Source organism: Strigops habroptila, chromosome 12 (assembly GCF_004027225.2).
Source record: "Strigops habroptila isolate Jane chromosome 12, bStrHab1.2.pri, whole genome shotgun sequence".
NCBI classification, from domain to species: Eukaryota; Metazoa; Chordata; class Aves; order Psittaciformes; family Psittacidae; genus Strigops; species Strigops habroptila.
The window spans coordinates 4,307,582-4,326,305 of record NC_044288.2 but is presented as its reverse complement, the minus strand read 5'-3'; the positions used below and the strand labels follow the sequence as shown (position 1 = coordinate 4,326,305).

The 18,724-nt window shown below is 55.3% G+C and overlaps 4 protein-coding genes across 9 annotated transcripts in view; 2 read left to right on the top strand and 2 right to left on the bottom strand.

The window, feature by feature from the left end:
- Positions 1-75: 75 nt before the first annotated feature.
- RPA2 (replication protein A2) lies at positions 76-4,905 on the bottom strand. Its single transcript, XM_030504657.1, has 9 exons — positions 4,803-4,905; positions 4,530-4,621; positions 4,340-4,441; positions 4,148-4,261; positions 3,319-3,393; positions 2,077-2,190; positions 1,678-1,785; positions 1,430-1,524; positions 76-706 (listed from the first exon to the last, which is right to left on the bottom strand). The coding sequence occupies exons 1-9, from the start codon at positions 4,816-4,818 to the stop codon at positions 622-624; spliced, it is 801 nt and encodes a 266-aa protein (XP_030360517.1). The 5' UTR covers positions 4,819-4,905; the 3' UTR covers positions 76-621.
- Positions 4,906-5,033: 128 nt separating this feature from the next.
- On the top strand, positions 5,034-10,680 carry SMPDL3B (sphingomyelin phosphodiesterase acid like 3B). Its single transcript, XM_030504840.1, has 8 exons — positions 5,034-5,121; positions 5,217-5,430; positions 6,458-6,555; positions 7,071-7,214; positions 7,523-7,695; positions 7,838-8,018; positions 8,552-8,685; positions 9,700-10,680. The coding sequence occupies exons 1-8, from the start codon at positions 5,070-5,072 to the stop codon at positions 10,081-10,083; spliced, it is 1,380 nt and encodes a 459-aa protein (XP_030360700.1). The 5' UTR covers positions 5,034-5,069; the 3' UTR covers positions 10,084-10,680.
- Positions 10,681-11,246: 566 nt separating this feature from the next.
- On the top strand, positions 11,247-15,412 carry XKR8 (XK related 8). The gene is made up of 3 exons (XM_030504182.1): positions 11,247-11,564; positions 12,081-12,277; positions 12,855-15,412. Exons 1-3 carry the CDS (start codon positions 11,284-11,286, stop codon positions 13,592-13,594), a joined length of 1,218 nt encoding a protein of 405 aa, XP_030360042.1. The 5' UTR covers positions 11,247-11,283; the 3' UTR covers positions 13,595-15,412.
- Positions 14,717-18,724, bottom strand: part of EYA3 (EYA transcriptional coactivator and phosphatase 3) — a 35,826-nt gene continuing 31,818 nt past the window's right edge. For 2 of the 6 annotated variants that reach the window (XM_030504178.1, XM_030504179.1), the window contains 2 exons: positions 18,557-18,657; positions 14,717-18,282 (listed from right to left, as the gene is read on the bottom strand). In XM_030504178.1, coding sequence (XP_030360038.1) covers positions 17,989-18,282; positions 18,557-18,657 — 395 coding nt within the window. In that variant the 3' untranslated portion in view covers positions 14,717-17,988. Of the gene's footprint in view, positions 18,658-18,724 lie in introns of all 6 variants that reach the window. The other 4 variants (XM_030504180.1, XM_030504181.1, XR_003994126.1 and 1 more) reach the window with 3 other exon arrangements.

Sequence of the window (18,724 nt, the reverse complement as noted above, 5' to 3'; positions counted from 1 at the left end):
CCACGTGGGGAGGTTATGTCAAGGCAGACAGTGTTCTTTAGGGAAGAAGAAAAGCCTCTGGAGCCACACGCAGGCAAGGCTACCCAAGTTAAAAGTTTATTGGAAACATCCAAAAGCTCTAGTAACAAGATCACCTCATAGTACAAATATAGATTTTAAATGCAATAAACTAAACCAGTGAAAAATCTAATCATGATTACTGTACATCAGTGGAGCCTTACTCTTGGCTACCCACTTTGTGAAGGCAATGGAATGAAAGCTGAGTCAGGAGAAACAGCTCTAGCAACAAAAGACAGGGCAAGATTTGAAAGAGGTTCTTTCTAACACAGGCATCCTCTAAGGAGTCAAATACAAACTGAAGGCGCTGGAGCTTTGAGGAGTTCAGTCTTCCCACATCTGTCCATGCTTTCAGTCACATGGTCACAGCATTTAATTGACTCCACTTAATAGAATCCTACATGTTCTGCTTGTCCTTGAATTTGAAGGAGGAGGCGCTCAGAGTAACTGGGACTTTCAGAGGGTAGAAAGGGCAAAGACCACCTTCCATGTCGCAAAGGTCAGCAGGATAACTTGAAATATGGCCAAGCATTTGCTTAGAACTAAATCCAGCTGGAAGTAGCTTCACTCAGCATCCGTTGACTTGTAGTGATCATCATCCACAGTGGAGTAGATGTGTCCCTCGCTGCTAAGGAATTCAACGGCTTGCCTTGAAGGAGAAAAACAACCCAACGATTGGTGACTAGCTCTTATCAACCTCCTTCTCTCAAGGATTTCCCATCCCCACTGTTCCCTTCTGTCATCTGCCAAGTTGTTCTCAGTGTCCCTGTGTTGTGAGCAGTCCAAGCGCTGCTCTGCCACTCAGCAGGTCCAGAGCACTTCTCCAAAGCTATGGCAACATGCTCCCCAAACAGCTCTTGGACTCTGCCTGTCACACAGGGGAAGGCCACCACTCTCCTACATCCCAAGTAAAAGCAGTACCTACCACTCTGCTTCAAAGAGCCCAGAACACAGAAAGATAATGGCCATTAACTACTGGTTTTCTAAGCCTTAGGGAGGAGAAGTTGTAAGAGACAGCAAAGGAGAACAGAACAGAAACAGCCTATTCCCAAGCTTTGATCAGCGTGCAGACAGTAAGGTAGGCCTTGAACAAGAGAAGCTACTGCTGAGACACTGAAGCACTCCCGGTGCTGTTAGTTTGCTACTGAGCTGTCATTGAAAACAGGGAGCAAAGCATTTTATCACTCCTTCAAGTGCCACTGGCTCATTCTAAGCTCACTACTGCGTCCTACTGGGAACATCTGAAATTACCAGCGTTGTTCCACAAGTAAGGATCAGGGCTTGCCCATGCTTTCCCTCCCTGCCTCCTTTTACCAGACTCCAGGAAGGACTGCCTGGATTTCCAGAACATCCTTCGTTTCTATAGACTTACTTGATGGTTGACATGCTCATGTTGTGGAGCTGAACTTTCAGCTCCTGAAGACTCATACCTTCTGGGATAGGGCAGTTTTTAATCAAGTTCAGCACCTGGAAAAGCAAGAACCACTGTGAGCACACAGCTGAGCTGCTCTATCAGGGATGGACAGCAAGGCTGGGAAAGCACTATCCATCTTCAAAGAGTCAATGAGCTTTGTCCTACATCACTGCAGCAGCCTCCACTGCGGAGCTGTTGGCACCTACCTGAGCCTGGTGCGCTGTGAGCCCGTTCACTGGCAGGCTGCCACCTCCTCCATAGCCCCCCACTTCACCCATCCCAGTGCCGAACGACTGAGGTGCTCTTGATGCTGACTGAAATAGAAGAGTAAAACTGCTGTGGTGACACCAGCGAAAAGAGTCGCTGTTGTTTCAGTAATTACAAATAGATTCCCCAAAGAAACCACTGGAAACAGACTGCAACACAATCTCTCTCTCCAAGGAAGCCAGGATTCCCGTTACACCTTCACTGCTCCACCAGCTTTAAGCTTTCCAGTCCCACAAGTGGCCTACAATTTCCCCAACAAACCAAGAGGTCCCCCTCTCTGAGAGATAAGCAGTGACCCAGTCAGAGCCAAGATCAAATCAGGATCTTCAAGTACGTACCATAAGGTTTTTTCTGAGGATCATATGTGCATTGACAATCTCTAGGATGTGTGTGGTGAACTCGTTCATGTTTTCCAGAGGCATGATCTTAAATGCCACCAAACTTTTCTTATTCTTTCAGGGAGGAAAAAGAACAAAGCAAAGAACAAAAATTAATATCACAGAAGCAGGAAAGCGCCAGTTCCAACCATTCCCTCCACAACAGGGATGGTGGTGGTAGAGAACTTGTCTGCATATAACTAGTCCAAAATATTCTGACTTAGTTTGATGCTGGGCTGCACCCCCAGAGCGTGAGCAGCAGGTCAGGGAGGGGATCCTGCCCCTCTGCTGCGCTCTGGGGAGACCCCCCCTGCAGTCCTGGTCCAGCTCTGGGACAACAGCACAAGAGGCATGTGGAGCTGTTGGAGCGAGGCCAGAGGAGGCCCCGGAGCTGCTGCGAGGGCTGGAGCAGCTCTGCTCTGGAGCCAGGCTGAGAGAGCTGGGCTGGGGCAGCCTGGAGAAGAGAAGGCTCCTGAAGGGGAGACCTTAGAGCAGCTCCAGGGCCTAAAGGGGCTCCAGGAAACCTGGAGAGGGGCTTTGGACAAGGGCCTGTAGGGACAGGACAAGGGGAATGGCTTTAACCTGCCAGAGGGGAGACTGAGATGAGCTCTGAGGCAGAAGCTCTTCCCTGTGAGGGTGCTGAGGCGCTGGCACAGGGTGCCCAGAGAAGCTGTGGCTGCCCCATCCCTGGCAGTGTTCAAGGCCAGGTTGGACACAGGGCTTGGAGCAACCTGCTCTAGTGGAAGGTGTCCCTGCCTGTGGCAGGGGTTGGGACTGGATGAGCTTTAAGTTCCCTTCCAAATCAAACTATCCTACGATTCTATACACTTACTAGTTATGAGGCAACCACCTCACATAATATGCTACAAGAAGCATCCCCATTAACCAAAACCCAGCCTAAGCTCTACAGCACAAATACCCAAGAACCTGTCAGCCAGTGCTCTGTTCTGCTGAAAACAGCATGCTCACGAAAAACAGCATTTTAAGTGATCCCTCTGTCCTTTGCATTCAGGGACAATTAAAGTATTATTAAACACAGCCCTGGCAAAAAAACATCCAAGGATTTGTCCACAGGAAAGGATGAGGAAAGACCACGATTAAGTGGATATTCTAAAGGAAGCCCACTAACACTGAGCCAGATCATCAGTCCTCAGTCTCCAGCCTCATGACCTGGGTACCCAGACATGGGTGACATGATCTTACCTGGAAAGACCGAAGATGACCAGCGACTTTCACATAAGTTCCTGGAGGTACCACCACGTTCTCGCTACCTGCCTCCTGATAGAGAGGGAAAGGGGAAAGGAAGGGTTATCTGATTCATAGTTCCACTTCCGAATGGATGGCTTAGGAAAGGAGGCTTATCTCAAGCAAACACAAATGGCATGTCCAGTAACAACAGTTAGATAAACATAACCATAAATAAAAGAGAACAAAATATTTGTTCATTGGAGCACACTATACACGTTACAGCAGTAAAAGGCAGTTGGCTTTGAAGGTGTCCCTGCCCATGGCAGAGGGTTGGAACTGGATGAGCTTTAAAGCCCCTTCCAACCCAAACCATTTCATGGTTCTATGAAAATCTCTGTTCGCTCTCTTTGTATTTCCACAGAAGCCCTGAGCACACATCTCTCAGTTCAGCTATGAAGTAACAGTTCAGCTTCAGTGACTACACTCTAAGAAGTTATACAAGCTTTTTATGTTTGAATATATATATACACATGTATATATATACACATATATATGTATATAAATCATGTGATTCAACATAGGATCACATGTGAATTACAAAACAGGACAAGAGTCATGTACAGCACCAGTGCTCTCTGCTACAGCAGCATCTCCCATGGATTTTAGAGACACATTACCCCTAAAACGTCTTCAGAAAAACCACATCTTTTTGATCAAATGTCCTGGGAGGAGCACGGAATTGATGATCCTTACAGGTCCCTTCCCAGTCGAGACATCCTGACCCTATAGCTTCCCTCCCTTCACTGCTCCCAAAAGCTTTTAAAGAAGCGCATCTGAGACTTACATCAGTGTCCACCCACTGCCTGACATCCATCGGGGCTGCCGTCATGTCGTCCACTTTGTACAGAATGTTTGTGGGTGCCTTCTCCGCGTGCCGGATGATCCCCACGATGGTGACCTGCGGCGGAGCAGGGACGTTTGTTCACCCAGGGAGCCCCGCAAGCTCGCCCGCACCCGCCCGCCGCGGGGGGCTCACCTGCGAGATCTCCACGTCGCAGATCCGGAAGGTCTCGTCGACCTGCTCTGCCGCCAGCAGCTGCGACACGGTGCAGGGCACGATGTTCTGCGAGCGGATCCTCTGCAACGGGCCGGCGGGGCCGTCAGCGCCGCGGGGAGAGCCCGCCCCGCGCCCCCGGCCCCGCGCCCGCGGCCCTGCCCCGGCCTACCTGCTTCTTCTCCGCCTGGGTGCCGGCGGGGGAGCCGAAGCCGCCGGCGGGCCCCGCGGCGCCCACGCTGCCGTACCCGGTGTCGAAGGTACCTGAGAGGGGGGGATAAAGGGAGTGCGTGAAGGGGTGGCGGTAACACACCGCGTCCCCGCCGCCATCACGGGGCGCGGCGGCCTCGAACCTCCCCCGTCTCCGGCGGCCCCGGGCTCCCCGCGCTGCCCGGCCGAGCCCAGCCCCAGCCCGGGACCCCCCTCGGGCCGTCCCCGCCCGCACCGTGCCCGCTCCACATGGCGGCGGCCGCACACCCCTCCCGCGCACGCCGCCGGCTCCCGCCCAACGTGCGGCTCCGTTCCGCTGCCCGCAGCCAGTCGCCACCCTCCGTCTATCCGGCTCCCTCCAATAGGGGGAGGCCGCTGGGAAGCGGCCGGTGCCATGTTGAGTGCGGGCGCTGCCCGGCCGCGCTGCGGGCAGGCTGGGCGGAGCGGGGCGGAGCAGGGCGAGGATGGCTCGGCTCCGCACCGCACCGCACCGCACCCTGCCATGCGTCCCGCCGCGCTCCTCCTGCTCTGCCCGCTGGCCGCGGCTCTCTCAGGTAAGGCAAGTCCGGGCCGGGGTCCCGGAGCGATGCCTGGCGGCAGCCCTCCCACCCTTGCCCCGCTGAGCCTCGGCGTGTCCCGGCGGCGGCAGGGCGGTTCTGGCACATCACCGATCTCCACTGGGACCCCGACTACGACCCGGCGGCGGGCGCCGGGCAGGTGTGCCCCTCGGGCGGCTCCCGGGCCGTGCCCGCCGCCGGGCGCTGGGGCAGTTACCTGTGCGATGCGCCCTGGAGCCTGCTCGCCTCCGCGGTCCGCGCCATGAGGAGCCTCCTGCAGCGCCCGGACTTCGTGCTCTGGACCGGGTGAGGATGGGCCGGGGCCGGGAGGGATTCTTTCAAAGCAGAGAGGTACCTGGAGACTTGTCTGAGCAAGGGGCTGTTTTGCTTTAGAAGTATGAAGAACCTCCCCTGATGGAGCATGTTTTCTCCTGCTATGGTCTCCAGAAGTGGGTACCCTCTTCCACAGGAGGCCTTAGCCTACAGTAGTAGCACCTGCAGCCAGTAAAAGCTGTATTTTGCATGATTATTGTGAGTCTATACGCCCTCTTGTAATGTTTGCTTTTCTTCTAACAGTGCAACATCAACCTGTCATCTGCCGTAACCTCCAGTCCCAGTTTGCAGAGCTGTTGCCTGACCCTGTGTTTTCTGTCTCTGCGGGTGCTTTTTCCTCCTTAGAAATAGTTATCGGTCCTTATGACTTTATGTTGATTCTTCTTTTTCCTTCAAACTATTTCGCCCAGTTGTTTGACATCATTCGATGGGCTCATTGGCAGCCCAGTGTCTTCTCCAGATGCCATAAGCCTGTCAGTGAGAAGGTAGAAGCAGGTGCCTGCCACACTCCTGAGGCAGACCTTAATCACTGCCTTAGGAGTGATCAAGGTCTCCTAATGGAGGCATTCCCTTGTTTCAGTTGAATGAGAGTTGTTATTGTGCTGTTCAAACAGCTGTGTAAGCAGCTTTGCTTCACTATTGCCAATCAGATGCTGACCTGAGATTACAAAATGCTGTTCCTTGCAGTATTTCCAGCCAGCTTTAGTGTCTATTAAGCACACCAAGACAGAGCAAGCTTCTGCTTCCTATGCTTGTGTATAGGATTTTCAAGGTAGAATAACATGGAGCATGTTTTCACTTTGAGTAATTCCTTGAAAACGGGCTCCAGTGCCTTGGCCAGTCCCCACGGTGCTGGTTCCTGCCCCCAAAGCTTCAACTATTAACCTTTATTTTCTAGGAGGCACAAAGAGAAGTAAGCGAGTTTCTCTCTCTGGCTCATCACATTAAGCTTATGCCCTGTTAGTCACAGACAGTGACTGTGCTGCTTTTGTTTTTCTAGAGATGATACTCCTCACGTCCCCAATGAGAAGCTCGGAGAAGAAAAGGTTCTGCACATGATAGAAAATCTGACTTCTCTGATAAGAGAGGCATTTCCAGGTGGGATTTGAGGGAATGAGAAGGGCAGAGGGGTACAGTCTCCTGGGAAGAGCTTACAGGGTGGAGAAGTGGCAGAATTGGAAGGGCATGGAAGGGCTGTAGTTGTTGGGACTTGTTTTTGCTCTTCCTGGTTGCTGTATGACATGAGGCGTGTCTGAACTGAGGCGTCTGATGTGCACTCAGTGTTTCAGGTTAACTCAGAAGGGAGGAAAACAAACATTTCTGTAGTTAGTCATTGGGACAGAAAAGGCTGCAAGATTTCTTTGAGCTTAACCCATGTCGGCAGTGGGGGAAGGAGGGTTATTGGTGGTGAGAGCTCATGGATTCACCTGCAAAGCTGTAGCTCTGGGGTGGCTTGTCCTAAGGAGGGATGTTCTTTGCAGACAATGCAACCATGTGGCTGTTTGCAAAGCTCCCAAGTCAGGTTGTTCTTTCCAAACCTGTGAGTGCCTCGGGTGCTGAGGAACTCTGAAGCAAGCATGGATTCCTCTGCACCTCCTTTTCTCTGTCTCTAGATACTAAAGTCTACGCGGCAATGGGCAATCATGACTTCCATCCCAAGAATCAGTTTCCAGGGAAGGAGCACAGGATCTACAACCAAACAGCTGAACTGTGGCATCCCTGGCTGAACAATGCTTCCATTCCTCTCTTCAGAGCAGGTTTGGTACCACTAGCTCATGTTGGCAGCACTCTGAGGGGTAGGGGTGGTTAGGGGAACACCATGAATGGTTTTCCCTGCTTCTGTGCTCAGAACAATAGTATTTATAGAGTATTTCAGAGGAAGGGTCCAATTTAATGCTGATTTCTGGCACAGAGTTCTCCTGCCTGAGAGCTGTGTGTCCAGATGATGACTCTGCTGTGGCTATTGCCAAGGGGAGCTGAGAGGGGTGGAAACAAAGGGATCTGGGGTCACAGCAAGCAGCGTGACCAGAGCTCCAGCTCTTGCCCTCTTGGTTGCATTTTTCAGGAGCTTTCTACAGCGAGAAGCTGCCTGGCTCAAAGACAAGGGGGCGAGTGGTTGTCCTCAATACCAATCTGTACTATGACCAGAACAATGAGACAGCTGGTGAGGAGGATCCTGCGGGGCAGTTCCAGTGGCTGGAAGAAACACTGACCAACGCCTCTAGAGCAGATGAAATGGTATTGAAAGAAATGAATAAACTTTGTAGAAGGCTTCTCCCAGCCTGGACGCTCATCCTGCTCCGGCTCTCTCCTCTGTGCAGTCACAGCAAGCCAGTGGGATGTGTGAGCTTTGCATTCAGTGCAGCTCCTGCCTTTGTAGGTGTACATCGTGGGGCACGTCCCTCCTGGCTTCTTCGAGAAGAAGCGAGGCAAGGCCTGGTTCCGGAGCGGCTTTAATGAGCGATACTTGCAAATGGTGCAGAAGCACCACGGGGTCATCGCTGCCCAGTTCTTTGGGCACCACCACACGGACACCTTCCGGATGTTTTACAATGATACAGGTACTGGTTCTGGTTGGAAAATCACCATCAATGAGAGTTTTCAGTGGCTGTTAGGCTGAATGCAGCTGAGAAGCCAGTAAAGGCTTGTGAAATGCTTTGCTCAACAAGAGACAACAGTGGGTTTGATCTCCACCTCCCCGTTTGCCATCAGATTTTGTCGTTTCCTCTCAATGCCTTGCAACTTCTTGCCTGCTCCCTATTGATGGGGTTTGAACACCAGCTGAGACATCAGAGCTGAGTTATGAGTCTGTGTTGAGGTTACAGGTGCTGCTCTGGTCTCCTTTGCTGAGCATGGTTCTCTTCCACCTCAGCCCTCGCTGCACAAGTCTTTGGCAGCAGAAAGCTCTCAGCTGCAGCAGTCCCACGTTCGGTCCCTGGTGCTATTCCATGTGCTGATCTTTGTATGTGTACTGTTGTGACTCGGGCTGGTGGCAGAGCTGCTGTTTGCAGCAGGGTGCTCACTGCAGTGTGGACAGGGTGTGTGGCACTATCCAAAGTCTCCCATTCATGGGTTGTTTTGCCCTTCTGCTCAGGTTCTCCAATCAATGTCATGTTCCTGGCCCCTGGAGTGACCCCCTGGAAAACAACGTTGCCTGGAGTGGACAATGGAGCCAACAACCCTGGGATTCGGGTGATCGACTACGACCCAGACACCCTTCAGGTGTTGGTAGGGGATCCCCACATGCTGCACGCTGCAGTTCTAGGGCAGTACTTCAGTTCCTCCATGTGGTTTTAACAGGCAGGACTACAGGAGCCAAGCAGCTATGTGGGAGAGGAGCTCAACTAAGATGCTTCAGCCTCTTGTGTAACACAAGGATTTAGTAGGAGCATCAGTGGGTAAAGGCAGGGTGACCACAGCCAGCCTGGGACTAGTTCCCCAGGGCAGTGCAGGGCAGGTTTGGTCGTGTTCTTCACGTCTTTAGCTAGTTTCTTTTGGCACTTGCTTTACTACCCAGGTAACACGGATTGCAGAACTGCTCTTGGAAGACTCACACACTTGTCAAAACCCCCTCAAAAAAACTTTTAACCATCTAGAAAATTATTTGGGCCTCCCTACTTGCTGAATGGATTCATTTGAAATGGATCTGAATTGAGGTGGATTGTAGGGGCAGCTTCTGCTCCCTTTGTCTCTTATTTGTAGAGGATGGGGTGTTCATGCCTTTCTTTGCAATGGGTAAAGCAGCTCTGTAGATGCTGTTTATAGCATAAGACATGAACGCTAAAATAAGCTGTGGAAGGCTAGGGAGGTAGTGAGGCAGAGAGAAAGGGCAGAGACTGAGAACAGAAGCTGTGAAACTTTATTCTTCGGTTTGTTCACAGTTGACAAGGTGACCTCCCTCAGTCAGTAACACTCCTCTAACCCTGCCTGGTAGTGAATAACAGGCCAGGCTCAATTTCCTGATGTTTGCAGGGAAAAGCGGAGCAGAGAAGAGCCATCCCTGTACAAACAGGATGCCTTTGTGGTGAGCTCCGAGGCCCTCACTGAGGTGTCTGTCCTCAGTGACAGTGGGAAGCCCCCGCTGGGAGGGAGCTCAGCCCTCGCTGGGCAGGGGTTTGCTCTGCCTGTGGGGAGCACACGTGTGTGGTGCTGCCCCGCAGCCCCTGGGAGAGGGGCTGAGCCCAGCCCATGTTTTACTCCAGGGCCGTGATTTGTCCTCGTCCTGTTTTTCTCTCCCTGCAGGACATGGTGACTTACTACTTGAACCTAACTCATGCCAACATGATGGAGGAAGAGCTCCCAGTATGGGAGGAAGAGTACCGGCTGACAGAGGCCTTCCAGGTCCCGGATGGCTCTGCACGCTCCATGCAGACAGTGCTGGAGAGGATATCCCAGGATCCACGCTCCCTGCAGCAGTACTATGAGTTCAACTCTGTCAGCTACGACCTGGCCCCGTGCGAGGTGTCCTGCCGTGTCGATCACGTCTGTGCCATCAGGGAGGTTGATTTTACACGATACGAGGAGTGTGTTAGAACCAGCAGCTCTGCCTCTGCCCTCGTCAATGTTTGGCTCTTCTTTTCCTGCTTGCTCTTGGGGCTTGTCAGTCCCCAGCAAGCGCTGCAGTGACTGAGAGGAAGGGGAAATGGAGAGAGCACAAGTTGATGGTGCACATGAATCGGTAATTGTGAATGTTTTGGCATTGAGAATCTTGGAAACCAAGACAGAATCGGTGGCTTTTACTAAAAGCTCTGTGATGTTGATTTGAAATTGTCCAGAAAAGCTTCAGGTACGAGTAAGGGGCAGTGACCACCACAAAGTCTTGTGCCAGACTGACTTGCAGCAGGAGCCGGTCTCCCGCTGCTGGGACTTCTGAGGTGATCTCACAAATCAGAACAGGACCAGCATCACCCATGGACTTCACCTTCTCAGAGTGAGAGCTGAAACCTGCCGAGTGTTCCTGGTGGGTTCTTCACATTGGCACCTGCTTCTCTTCAGGGAAGACCTCGAGTGGTAACCGGGATGGTTGTGTTTTGGTGGCCACGTACAGCAGCCGCCTCACCTTTGGCTGGGGTGGGATTAGCTCTTCCTGTGACAGAATCTGAACTTCAGCAAGGTTGGGCTGTGACTTTCACGTGTCAGTGCCCAAGGTGAGGCTCAGGGTTAAGAAGCTTGTTATTATTTTTAAATAAAAATCTTATTTTTTCCCCAATTGCAGAGCATAAAGAGCTCTTCCCTTCTGTGCTCTCCTACCTCGTGTGCACTTCGTTTCTTCCTTCCACTGGGCATTGCAGGCTGATCTTGCCCCTTTCCCTGCTCACACACTGAACCATGGGGTGGTTTACCAGCCCTGGGCTGTGCCAGCTTCTCCCAGAACCTCAAGAGCTCCAGTACAGGGCTGGGGCGGGAGAATGGGACACAGAAGGAACATCGGCGTTGTCTGTGAGAGGCAGGTCGCCTGCACTGCCGCTGTACTGCTCTTCCAGAGCCGTGCGGGCAGGGCCACGGGTGGGCAGGGCTGCGGGATGAGGACGAAGCAGGGCAGGGCAAGCATGTCAATAGGGTGGGTATGCCAGGGCGGGCGCAGTGCACTGGGTGCATCTGTCCAAGAGCTCTGAGGGCACAGGAGCAGCCGCTGCCGTCGGTGCCGGGTACCGCGGCCGTGGCCGGTGTTTGCCCCGGTCCCACCCAGCGCCTGAGCGGGGCGCTGCTGCCCGGGGCGGGCGGGCCGCGGGGGGTGTGGTGCGGGAGGTGCCGCTCCGCCGGGCGAGGCGGGGCCTGCGCTGGGCGGAGCCGTGCCCCGGGGCGCTGCCGGTGCCGGCGCCGCCGATGGCGCCGCGGTTCGGGCCGCTGCAGCTGGCGCTGGCGGCCGCGGGGACGGCGTCGGCGGCGCTGGACGTGTGCGCGGACGGGTGGGTGGCGGCGGGGTACGCGCGGGGCGGGCGGCCCGGCCTGGCCGCGCTGGTGCTGGCGCTGCGCGCCGCCGGCTCGGTCGCCACCCAGGCCTGCAGCTGGCTGTGGCTGCGCTCCGACCCGCCCGCCCTGCGCCCCGCCGCGTCCCCGGCGCTGCTCAACGCCCTCCACCTCCTTCAGCTCGGCTTCCTCTTCAGGTACCGCGTCCTCCCGCCTCCCGCCTCATCCCCCGGGCCCTCCTCTGCGCCCCGGGCCGCCCCCCCCGCCCGCCCCGCTCTGTCGGGGGGTCCCTGGAACACCCGGGGATGGGGGTGTAGGTCTCCGGTGTGGCCCAGCCCCGGCTGGCTCCATCTGCATCCAGATGCAGTTTCCCGTCCCAAAACACCGGCTCTGCTCCAGCTCCCGGTGCCGCTGCCGGAGGCCTCCGGCCAAACCGGGCAGGGCCGGAGCCTGGGAGCGGGGAACGCCCCGAAGCCTTGTCCCGTCCCGGGCTCTCCTGCTGTGCCGGAGGGGCCGCGCCGAGCCTCGCTTCCCGGCGCAGGAAACCACCCGCCGACGGCGATGCTCAGTTAACGGACGGCTGCGGCGAGTGGCCGCTGCCTGGGGAAGGGCGGGAGGGGTTTGGGCAGGAACGGGAGTGTTTGGAGTTGTCCTGGTGAGTCCTGCAGCGCTGCACCCCGCAGCCCCTCACCACTGCCCCGGTCCCTACGCAGGTGCCTCCATGCGCTGAAGGTGGGCTGGAATGTGTGTTGGGCGGCGGAGGAGGAAGACGAGGAGCAGAGCCGTATGGCCTTCCTGTCCCACGACATCAGCATGCTGCGCCTCTTCGAGACCTTCCTGGAGAACACCCCGCAACTCACCCTGCTCCTCTACGTTATCCTGCAGACCAACAAGGCAGAGCCCTCCCAGGGTGAGGGGCTGGGCAGGGGGCTGTGGGGCTGCAGGCCTAGTGTCAGAGCGGGTAGATGGGGCAGACTTGGATGGACTGGGCTTCGGATGGGAGGGCTGAAACTGAGGGAGGTCTCTCGTCCTTCCGCTACGTGCCCTGGGAGAGGCTGAGGGTCAGGGGAGAAATGGGGAGCCTGCTGGGGAGCAGGGGGATGCTGTGTGGATGTGGATGTGGACAGAGGGGGGAGTGCAGGGCACCGAGGAGGTGCTTTGAGGGTGCTGAGGTGGGGAGCAAGTGTCACTGCAGTGAAAGGGGGACCCGGCACTTGTTGCCTGCCCGTGTGTGCTGGGGGCTGCCCTGGCTGGGATCGGGCTCTGTAGAGCCACTCGGCCCCATCGCTTCTTCCCCATCCCCTGGGCAAGGCCGGGCTCCAGCCTCCACCATGGGGAGCCACAGGCGCTGAGGCTCTGACCCGCTGCAGGAGCTGCTTTGGAGCTGGTGGGAAGCTCATTTTAGCAATGCTGGGCATGGGACATGGTTTGAGCTGGGCTGGACCCCCCTCAGTCTGCCCTCAGCATCTGCACCTCTGTGCTTGCAGGACTGGGGCTCTGCACCACGTTCCTGTGTGTGACCTGGTCTCTACTGGACTATCACCAGTCCCTGCGCTCCTTCTTGCAGGACAAGTACGAGCTGAGCGTGAGCTCCTCCGTCGTCTACTTCTTGTGGAACCTCTTGCTCATCTGTCCCCGCATCCTGACGGTCACCCTCTTTGCCCTGCTCTGGCCCTACGCCGTGGCTGTGCACTTCCCACTCGTGTGGCTGGCCATGTTCCTCTGGGTCAGCCTGCAGGGCACGGACTTCATGGAGTCGCCCGGCCCTGAGCAGCTCTACCGGGCCATCGTGGCCGTGGTCCTCTACTTCAGCTGGTTCAACGTGTCCCAGGGGAGGACGCTGTATCGCAGCATCATCTACCACGGCTTCATCCTGGTGGACAGCACGCTGCTGGCCCTGTCCTGGCTCTGGTGCCGGTCCCCCTCTGACGAGCACTCCTACCTCATCCCGGTGGTCTCTGCCGCCCTGCCCTGCTACCTGCTGGGGCTGGCGCTGAGGGTCACCTACTACAAGTGGCTGCACCCCAACCTGCGGGCACGGCGGGAAGGCGGCTTTGACGAGGTGGATGCCAACAGGCGGAGCAGTGGGATGGAGCTTCCCTCGCCCTTGGAGCCAGACCTCGTGAACAAGCGGATGCGGTGGCTGGCCCAGACCCAGTTCTCCATCTCCTGGCCAGTGGGGCAGCACTCCCTGAATGGGGCTGCTGCTGTCGAGTCTGCTGTCTGAGGCTGGTTCCTCCAGAGTGACTTGCCCAGGAGCTGATTTGTTCATCCTGCTCCTGGTTCTGTTCCCCCGGGGCTGTTGTTTTGGGCAGCTGGAGGGACCTGGCAGAAAATGGGGTGGTGTGTCCCACATCTCCCATGGCTGTGCCCATGGGGACAGCCACGGTGCTGGGGGGTCCAGCACACATGTGGCTGCGTTGCCCTGTGGCTTCTCCCTCTATTTATTAGCTTTTTCCAAAAAAACCCAAAAAGCAAAGCAGTGGTGTGTTCTCTGTGTGCTGCTGCAGGAGCAGGGTCCCTGCTTGGTCTGAGCTGTCTGTTCTCAAGCAGGACCTTCCTCATGCTTTGCTGTTGAGGTCACAGACTGCCTGTTATCCATGTATTCAGGGAGGGACAGCGCTGTGCTGGGAGGACGGCTGCAGGGCAGGTCAGTACAGACACCTCGGGGTCCCTTTGCTGCGTTCCTGCTGATGCTGTGACCAGGCTGGAGCTGGCCATGGCCAGTTCTCAGCTGTAGGTGTGTGATGTGGTCACTGAGGTCCCGCAGGACCTTGGCAGGGGCTGTGGACTGGGTGATCTCCAGAGGTCCCTTCCACCCCTTCATGGTGCTGTGGGGCACCGGCACCAGCTGCTTCCCTCTGGAGCTGCCCCCAGCTCCGTGCCACAACCTGAGCAGAGCCTAGGGCAGCCGCTGGCTCCTTGTGCTGTTCCCGGGCAGCACATCCCAGCTGCTCCCCCCATCATCACCCACCCTCCCGGCGGGACCCTGTCCCGGGAGGGGACCCCCCCACAGCAGGGCAGGGCTGGGGGGAGGCAGCTCCCTTCACCACTGCTCCTATGGCAAGATAAGGCCGAGGCCAAGGCCGGCGGATGGGAGGAGGGCTGGCTGCTGCTGCTGCTGCTGCTGTGAAAAGGGAAGGGAAGGTTTGTGCAGGACTATCCAAGCACCATGTGCCCCCCCCCGGGCACCAGAGCAGAGCCCAGGAGCTGGTACCTCTGGTTGCTTCCACCATTGGCTCCCACAGGAACCCCCCTAACGCTGCTGGTGCCCCCAAGCCCAGCCCAGGCGCGTGCAGGGGACAGGGGCTTTGGGGGGGTGTGTCAGAGACCAGGCTGAAGCAGTGACTATAGAAAATAAAGACTTTATTTGTTTTTCCAGTTCATAGGACAGTTCCCATTGCAGACCATGAACAGGCAATGGCTCCGCAGCCAGCGGTGCCCAGGGCTCATCCTGATCCCGCTGCAGAGGGGCCGGGAGCACAGCAGGGGCTGCACTGGGGGTGCTGCTGCTCCCAGCTCGCCCCTGGAGGCAGCGAACAGAGCGGAGCAGGGGGGGTTTAAGCCCCAGTGGCTGTGGTGAAGCTGGAGGGGAGGCAGCAGCCCCGCTGCCATCCCTGTGCTGGGTTTGGCACCAGGTCAGGAACAGGAGAGCAGAGACAAGAAAATCAACAGAGGGACAGAGCTGCTGCTCCGGCCCCACAGGAGATGGGAAAAGCCTTAATCCAGCCAGGAGGGGGAAAAACAAACCAGCCAGGGCAACCTTTATTAAACATGAACACAGGAACGTACCAACAACCTCTGGTTAGAAAAGGACTTTACATACATTCAAGGAAACGTGTATAAATATCCGTGTGGAGCATCCCTGGCTGCAGCGGTTCCACACTTGAGGAAAAAGTCTGCTGAAATCTTAGAATTTCCTTAAAACCATTTGAAGTAAAGGCAGCTGAAGCCGAGCTGGGGGTCCCTGGGGTCTGCACCCCCTCTGCAGCCTGCTGCGGGCCCTGGGGAACTGGATGGTGGGAGGTTAAGGCACAGGGTTTAATCCTAAAGTTCAGCCCCCTGGAGCCAGTGTGCTCCCAACAAGCTGTGGCACCCCCGGGACAGCTCCCAGGAGAGCTTTGGATGGGCTGGGGACCCGCAGGGATGTGCAGGATCCAGCACAGACTCTGACTGTGAGTTGAGTCCTGACCCTCTGGTAACGTTTCGGACCCTGGGAGCAATGGGGCTGCTCCTTGGCACAGCACTTTTCCTACAGGATCCACTCTGGCTGATGCAGGAACAACACTTCACAGGGACCACAGGTCTCTTCATGGACCCGGCAGCAATGGAGCTGCAGCCCTGCAGCATCCCTCCTTGCTCTGCAAGGGGCCCACGCTGCTGTGGAACCCCAGCACACACCTCCATGGGCTGCACATGGTGACATGCCTGAGCTCTCCCAGTGCTGTGTGTGGCAGATGGAAGAACATCTCCCATGGGCTCCTGCTTCTCCTCAACCCCTGCTGCCCAGCACGGCCCCTGCCTGCTCCATCCCCTCCTCTGAGCTGCTCAGTAACACCCACAGCAGGAATTGGCTCCTCAAGATGCTTCTAATGGGACCAGAGGGCAGGTTGCGCACAGGCAGCAGCGTCTACACAAGGGGCATGGTCCTAAAGCAGAGTTCCTGGGGAAATACTCAGAGCCAGAGTGCCTGAGATCAGAGCACAAGGCCAACACCTAGCAAGGAGCTGGATGGAAAGCAGACTTCTGACTCCTGTGACCACCTTGGAGAAAGAGAATCTCCTCTGATTAAAAACCAAGAAGCAAAACTGGGGCTAGGGACATGTGAACCAGAGCAACAGACCTCTGTGTGCAGCCCCTGAGCTCTGGGGATCCAAGCCCCTTGCTCCAGGCACATCTCCATGATGGTGCCCCATGGTCCCCAGCACTGATGGAACTCACTCCTCAGTCACTAATGCCGAGGTCTGCAGCAAACACATCACCTGTGGCTGTGGCACAGCCCCCGTGGGTCAGCGTCCTCCCTGCAGCGCTGTGGGGCCAGACCTGGCCCTGCGTGTCCCAGGCGAGTGGCGCTGGGCTGGAGGGGTTTGGGTGCAGCAGAGGTGTGTGGTGGGACACAGCAGACATCTCTGTGCAGGAACCCCCAGCAATGCCTAGTTTGGTACCATCAGGATACAGGGAGGAGGCAGAAACCACTGAACCCAGCCTGAGCTGGCACAATTCCTGATTCCTGGCACTGCAGGGCATGGACTCCAGCTTCCTTTCAATGAGCCATCACTCCCAAAGCCAACGTGCTCCGGGCTGCTGAGTCACAGTGTCTTCCAAAATGAAGTCCCTTTTAACAAGGGTTTTGCTTCTAACTATGTAGTTATGCAAAGAAGAATACAAGAAAATTGGATCAGTTTCTACTAAAAGGAACTTACTCTCACAAATGGAGTCAGGAAAGCGGAGGTGAAGGTTAATAACCATTCCCTTCTTCGTAACATCCATGAGGATTTAGTCCTCTCAAATTATTCCTAGTCCAGATGAGGACTCTGTGCCCACCAGACCAGTCTGCAATAGTGTTGTGCTGTATCTAACATTCACAGGCAGTTGTTTTCCTGTTCAGGGAAAATCTGTGGGATCTATGGTCTGGATCATGGATGGAATCCAGTGATCTCCTGCTGGTTAACAGCCTCGAGCACACATTGACTAGAAGCCATCAGGATCAACTCAACACCAAGACTTTCCTCTACAAGGAACCACGTATCCCAGGAACATTCCCTTATCTATTTTCCAGTAATCCCACACTGAGGAAATAACATAAGGACATTGTAATAAATTAACTGCTTTGAACACCCAGGGAAGGAGAGAGGACACATTTCACAGCAGTAGAGGTATTTTTGACATTTTCATTAGTATTTCCTATGAAAAGCCCACAGCTCTCATTGGCTTCACGGAACAAGGGAGGTTCAGCTCTGCCATCAGGATTTCTCTATAAAAATAAGGTTTTGTGTTTACTTGGATTCTACAACTAAGCTGAACAGAAAGGAGAAGGCCCCTACAAGCACTTCTGCTGGATCACCCTCTCCCTCTGGAGGCTACCTGCGAGAGGAAGTCAGCTGGCTTCTCTGAGTCTCTTCTTCAGACAAGCTCTAGCTCTGCTGAGTCCAGAGCTTCCTCACAGGACACCTTTGTACAGGGCCCGTGCTCCTGAGCTCGTGCCTCGGGGCCGTGTTCTGCTGCACAGTTCTCATTGGGTATGTTTTCTTCATCAAGCTGAAAAGTGAGTCCCCAAATGTACGAGGTTTCTGCCTCCCCAGCGATGGAGAGGGCTTGCAGGAGCTGCAGTCACACCTTCCCTCCAGCTTCCTACAGGAAGTCAAGCTCGAGGGCTTGGTGAAGGGACACGAGGTCTGCGTGGTTTGTGATCCTCCAGAAAGGCATGTTGTGCTGTAAGAGATGATAAAGTCGAGGTTATTGGGGTGATTTCACAGCGAGGTGGAAGCAGGCAAGGTTCAGCTGCAGGGTTGTGCAATACGAGGTTGTGACACACCATGTTCAGGGAGGACCTCGGCTGCATGGTGTGTATCTGAAGCTTAACCTTGTCTGCACATCTGTTGATGACAGGCACCAGCACTATCAGCTGCTTGGCATGCTCCTGATGGAAACCTCAGCTGCTTCACCCAGGAAAGCCTTTCCAGGGAAGTGACATCTCTGGCATGTGGCAGGCATGTGGATCCTGCAGAGATGATGTCCTGACAGCAACCTGTGCACTTCACTGCCTTTAGTTAGCAGGAATGAACAACCTGTTTGTTCCTTGTTTGTCATTGAGACCAATGGTAGATGCTGTGTATTGATCTGGCTGCTGGCAGCTGAGTCCTGACTCCCTCTGTGCTTCTGAGAAACTGCAGTATCCCAACTAATAGCTGCATGCTATGATCAAGACATGCTACATCAACATACTGTCTTACAGGGACAATGTTATACACAATCCTAAACAACAGTAAAACTGAAACTTTAAACCCCCAATAGCCACAAAATTCCCCCTCTTAACATAATGAGAGATCTCTTGCATCAAAGGCAAAGTTTCCCCTTGGCTGCCCTGGCCTGAAGAATTCAGCCCTGGAACGAGAGCCCCTGCAGAAGATAACTGCAAACTCCCCTTTGCATGGACCCACGTCCCACCTCTGCAGAGTCAGAAACCCACCTGCTTAGCTGCCACCTCTTCATCTCGCCCATCTCCAATCACCACATAGGTGACTTTCTTTCCAAATCGTGACACGATCCTCTCAAAACAGCTCTCTTTACCTGCCAAAGGAATCCCACTGTCATGAGCCTCAGGCAGAGAATAAAAGAAGCCTGAACGGGTCCCTTC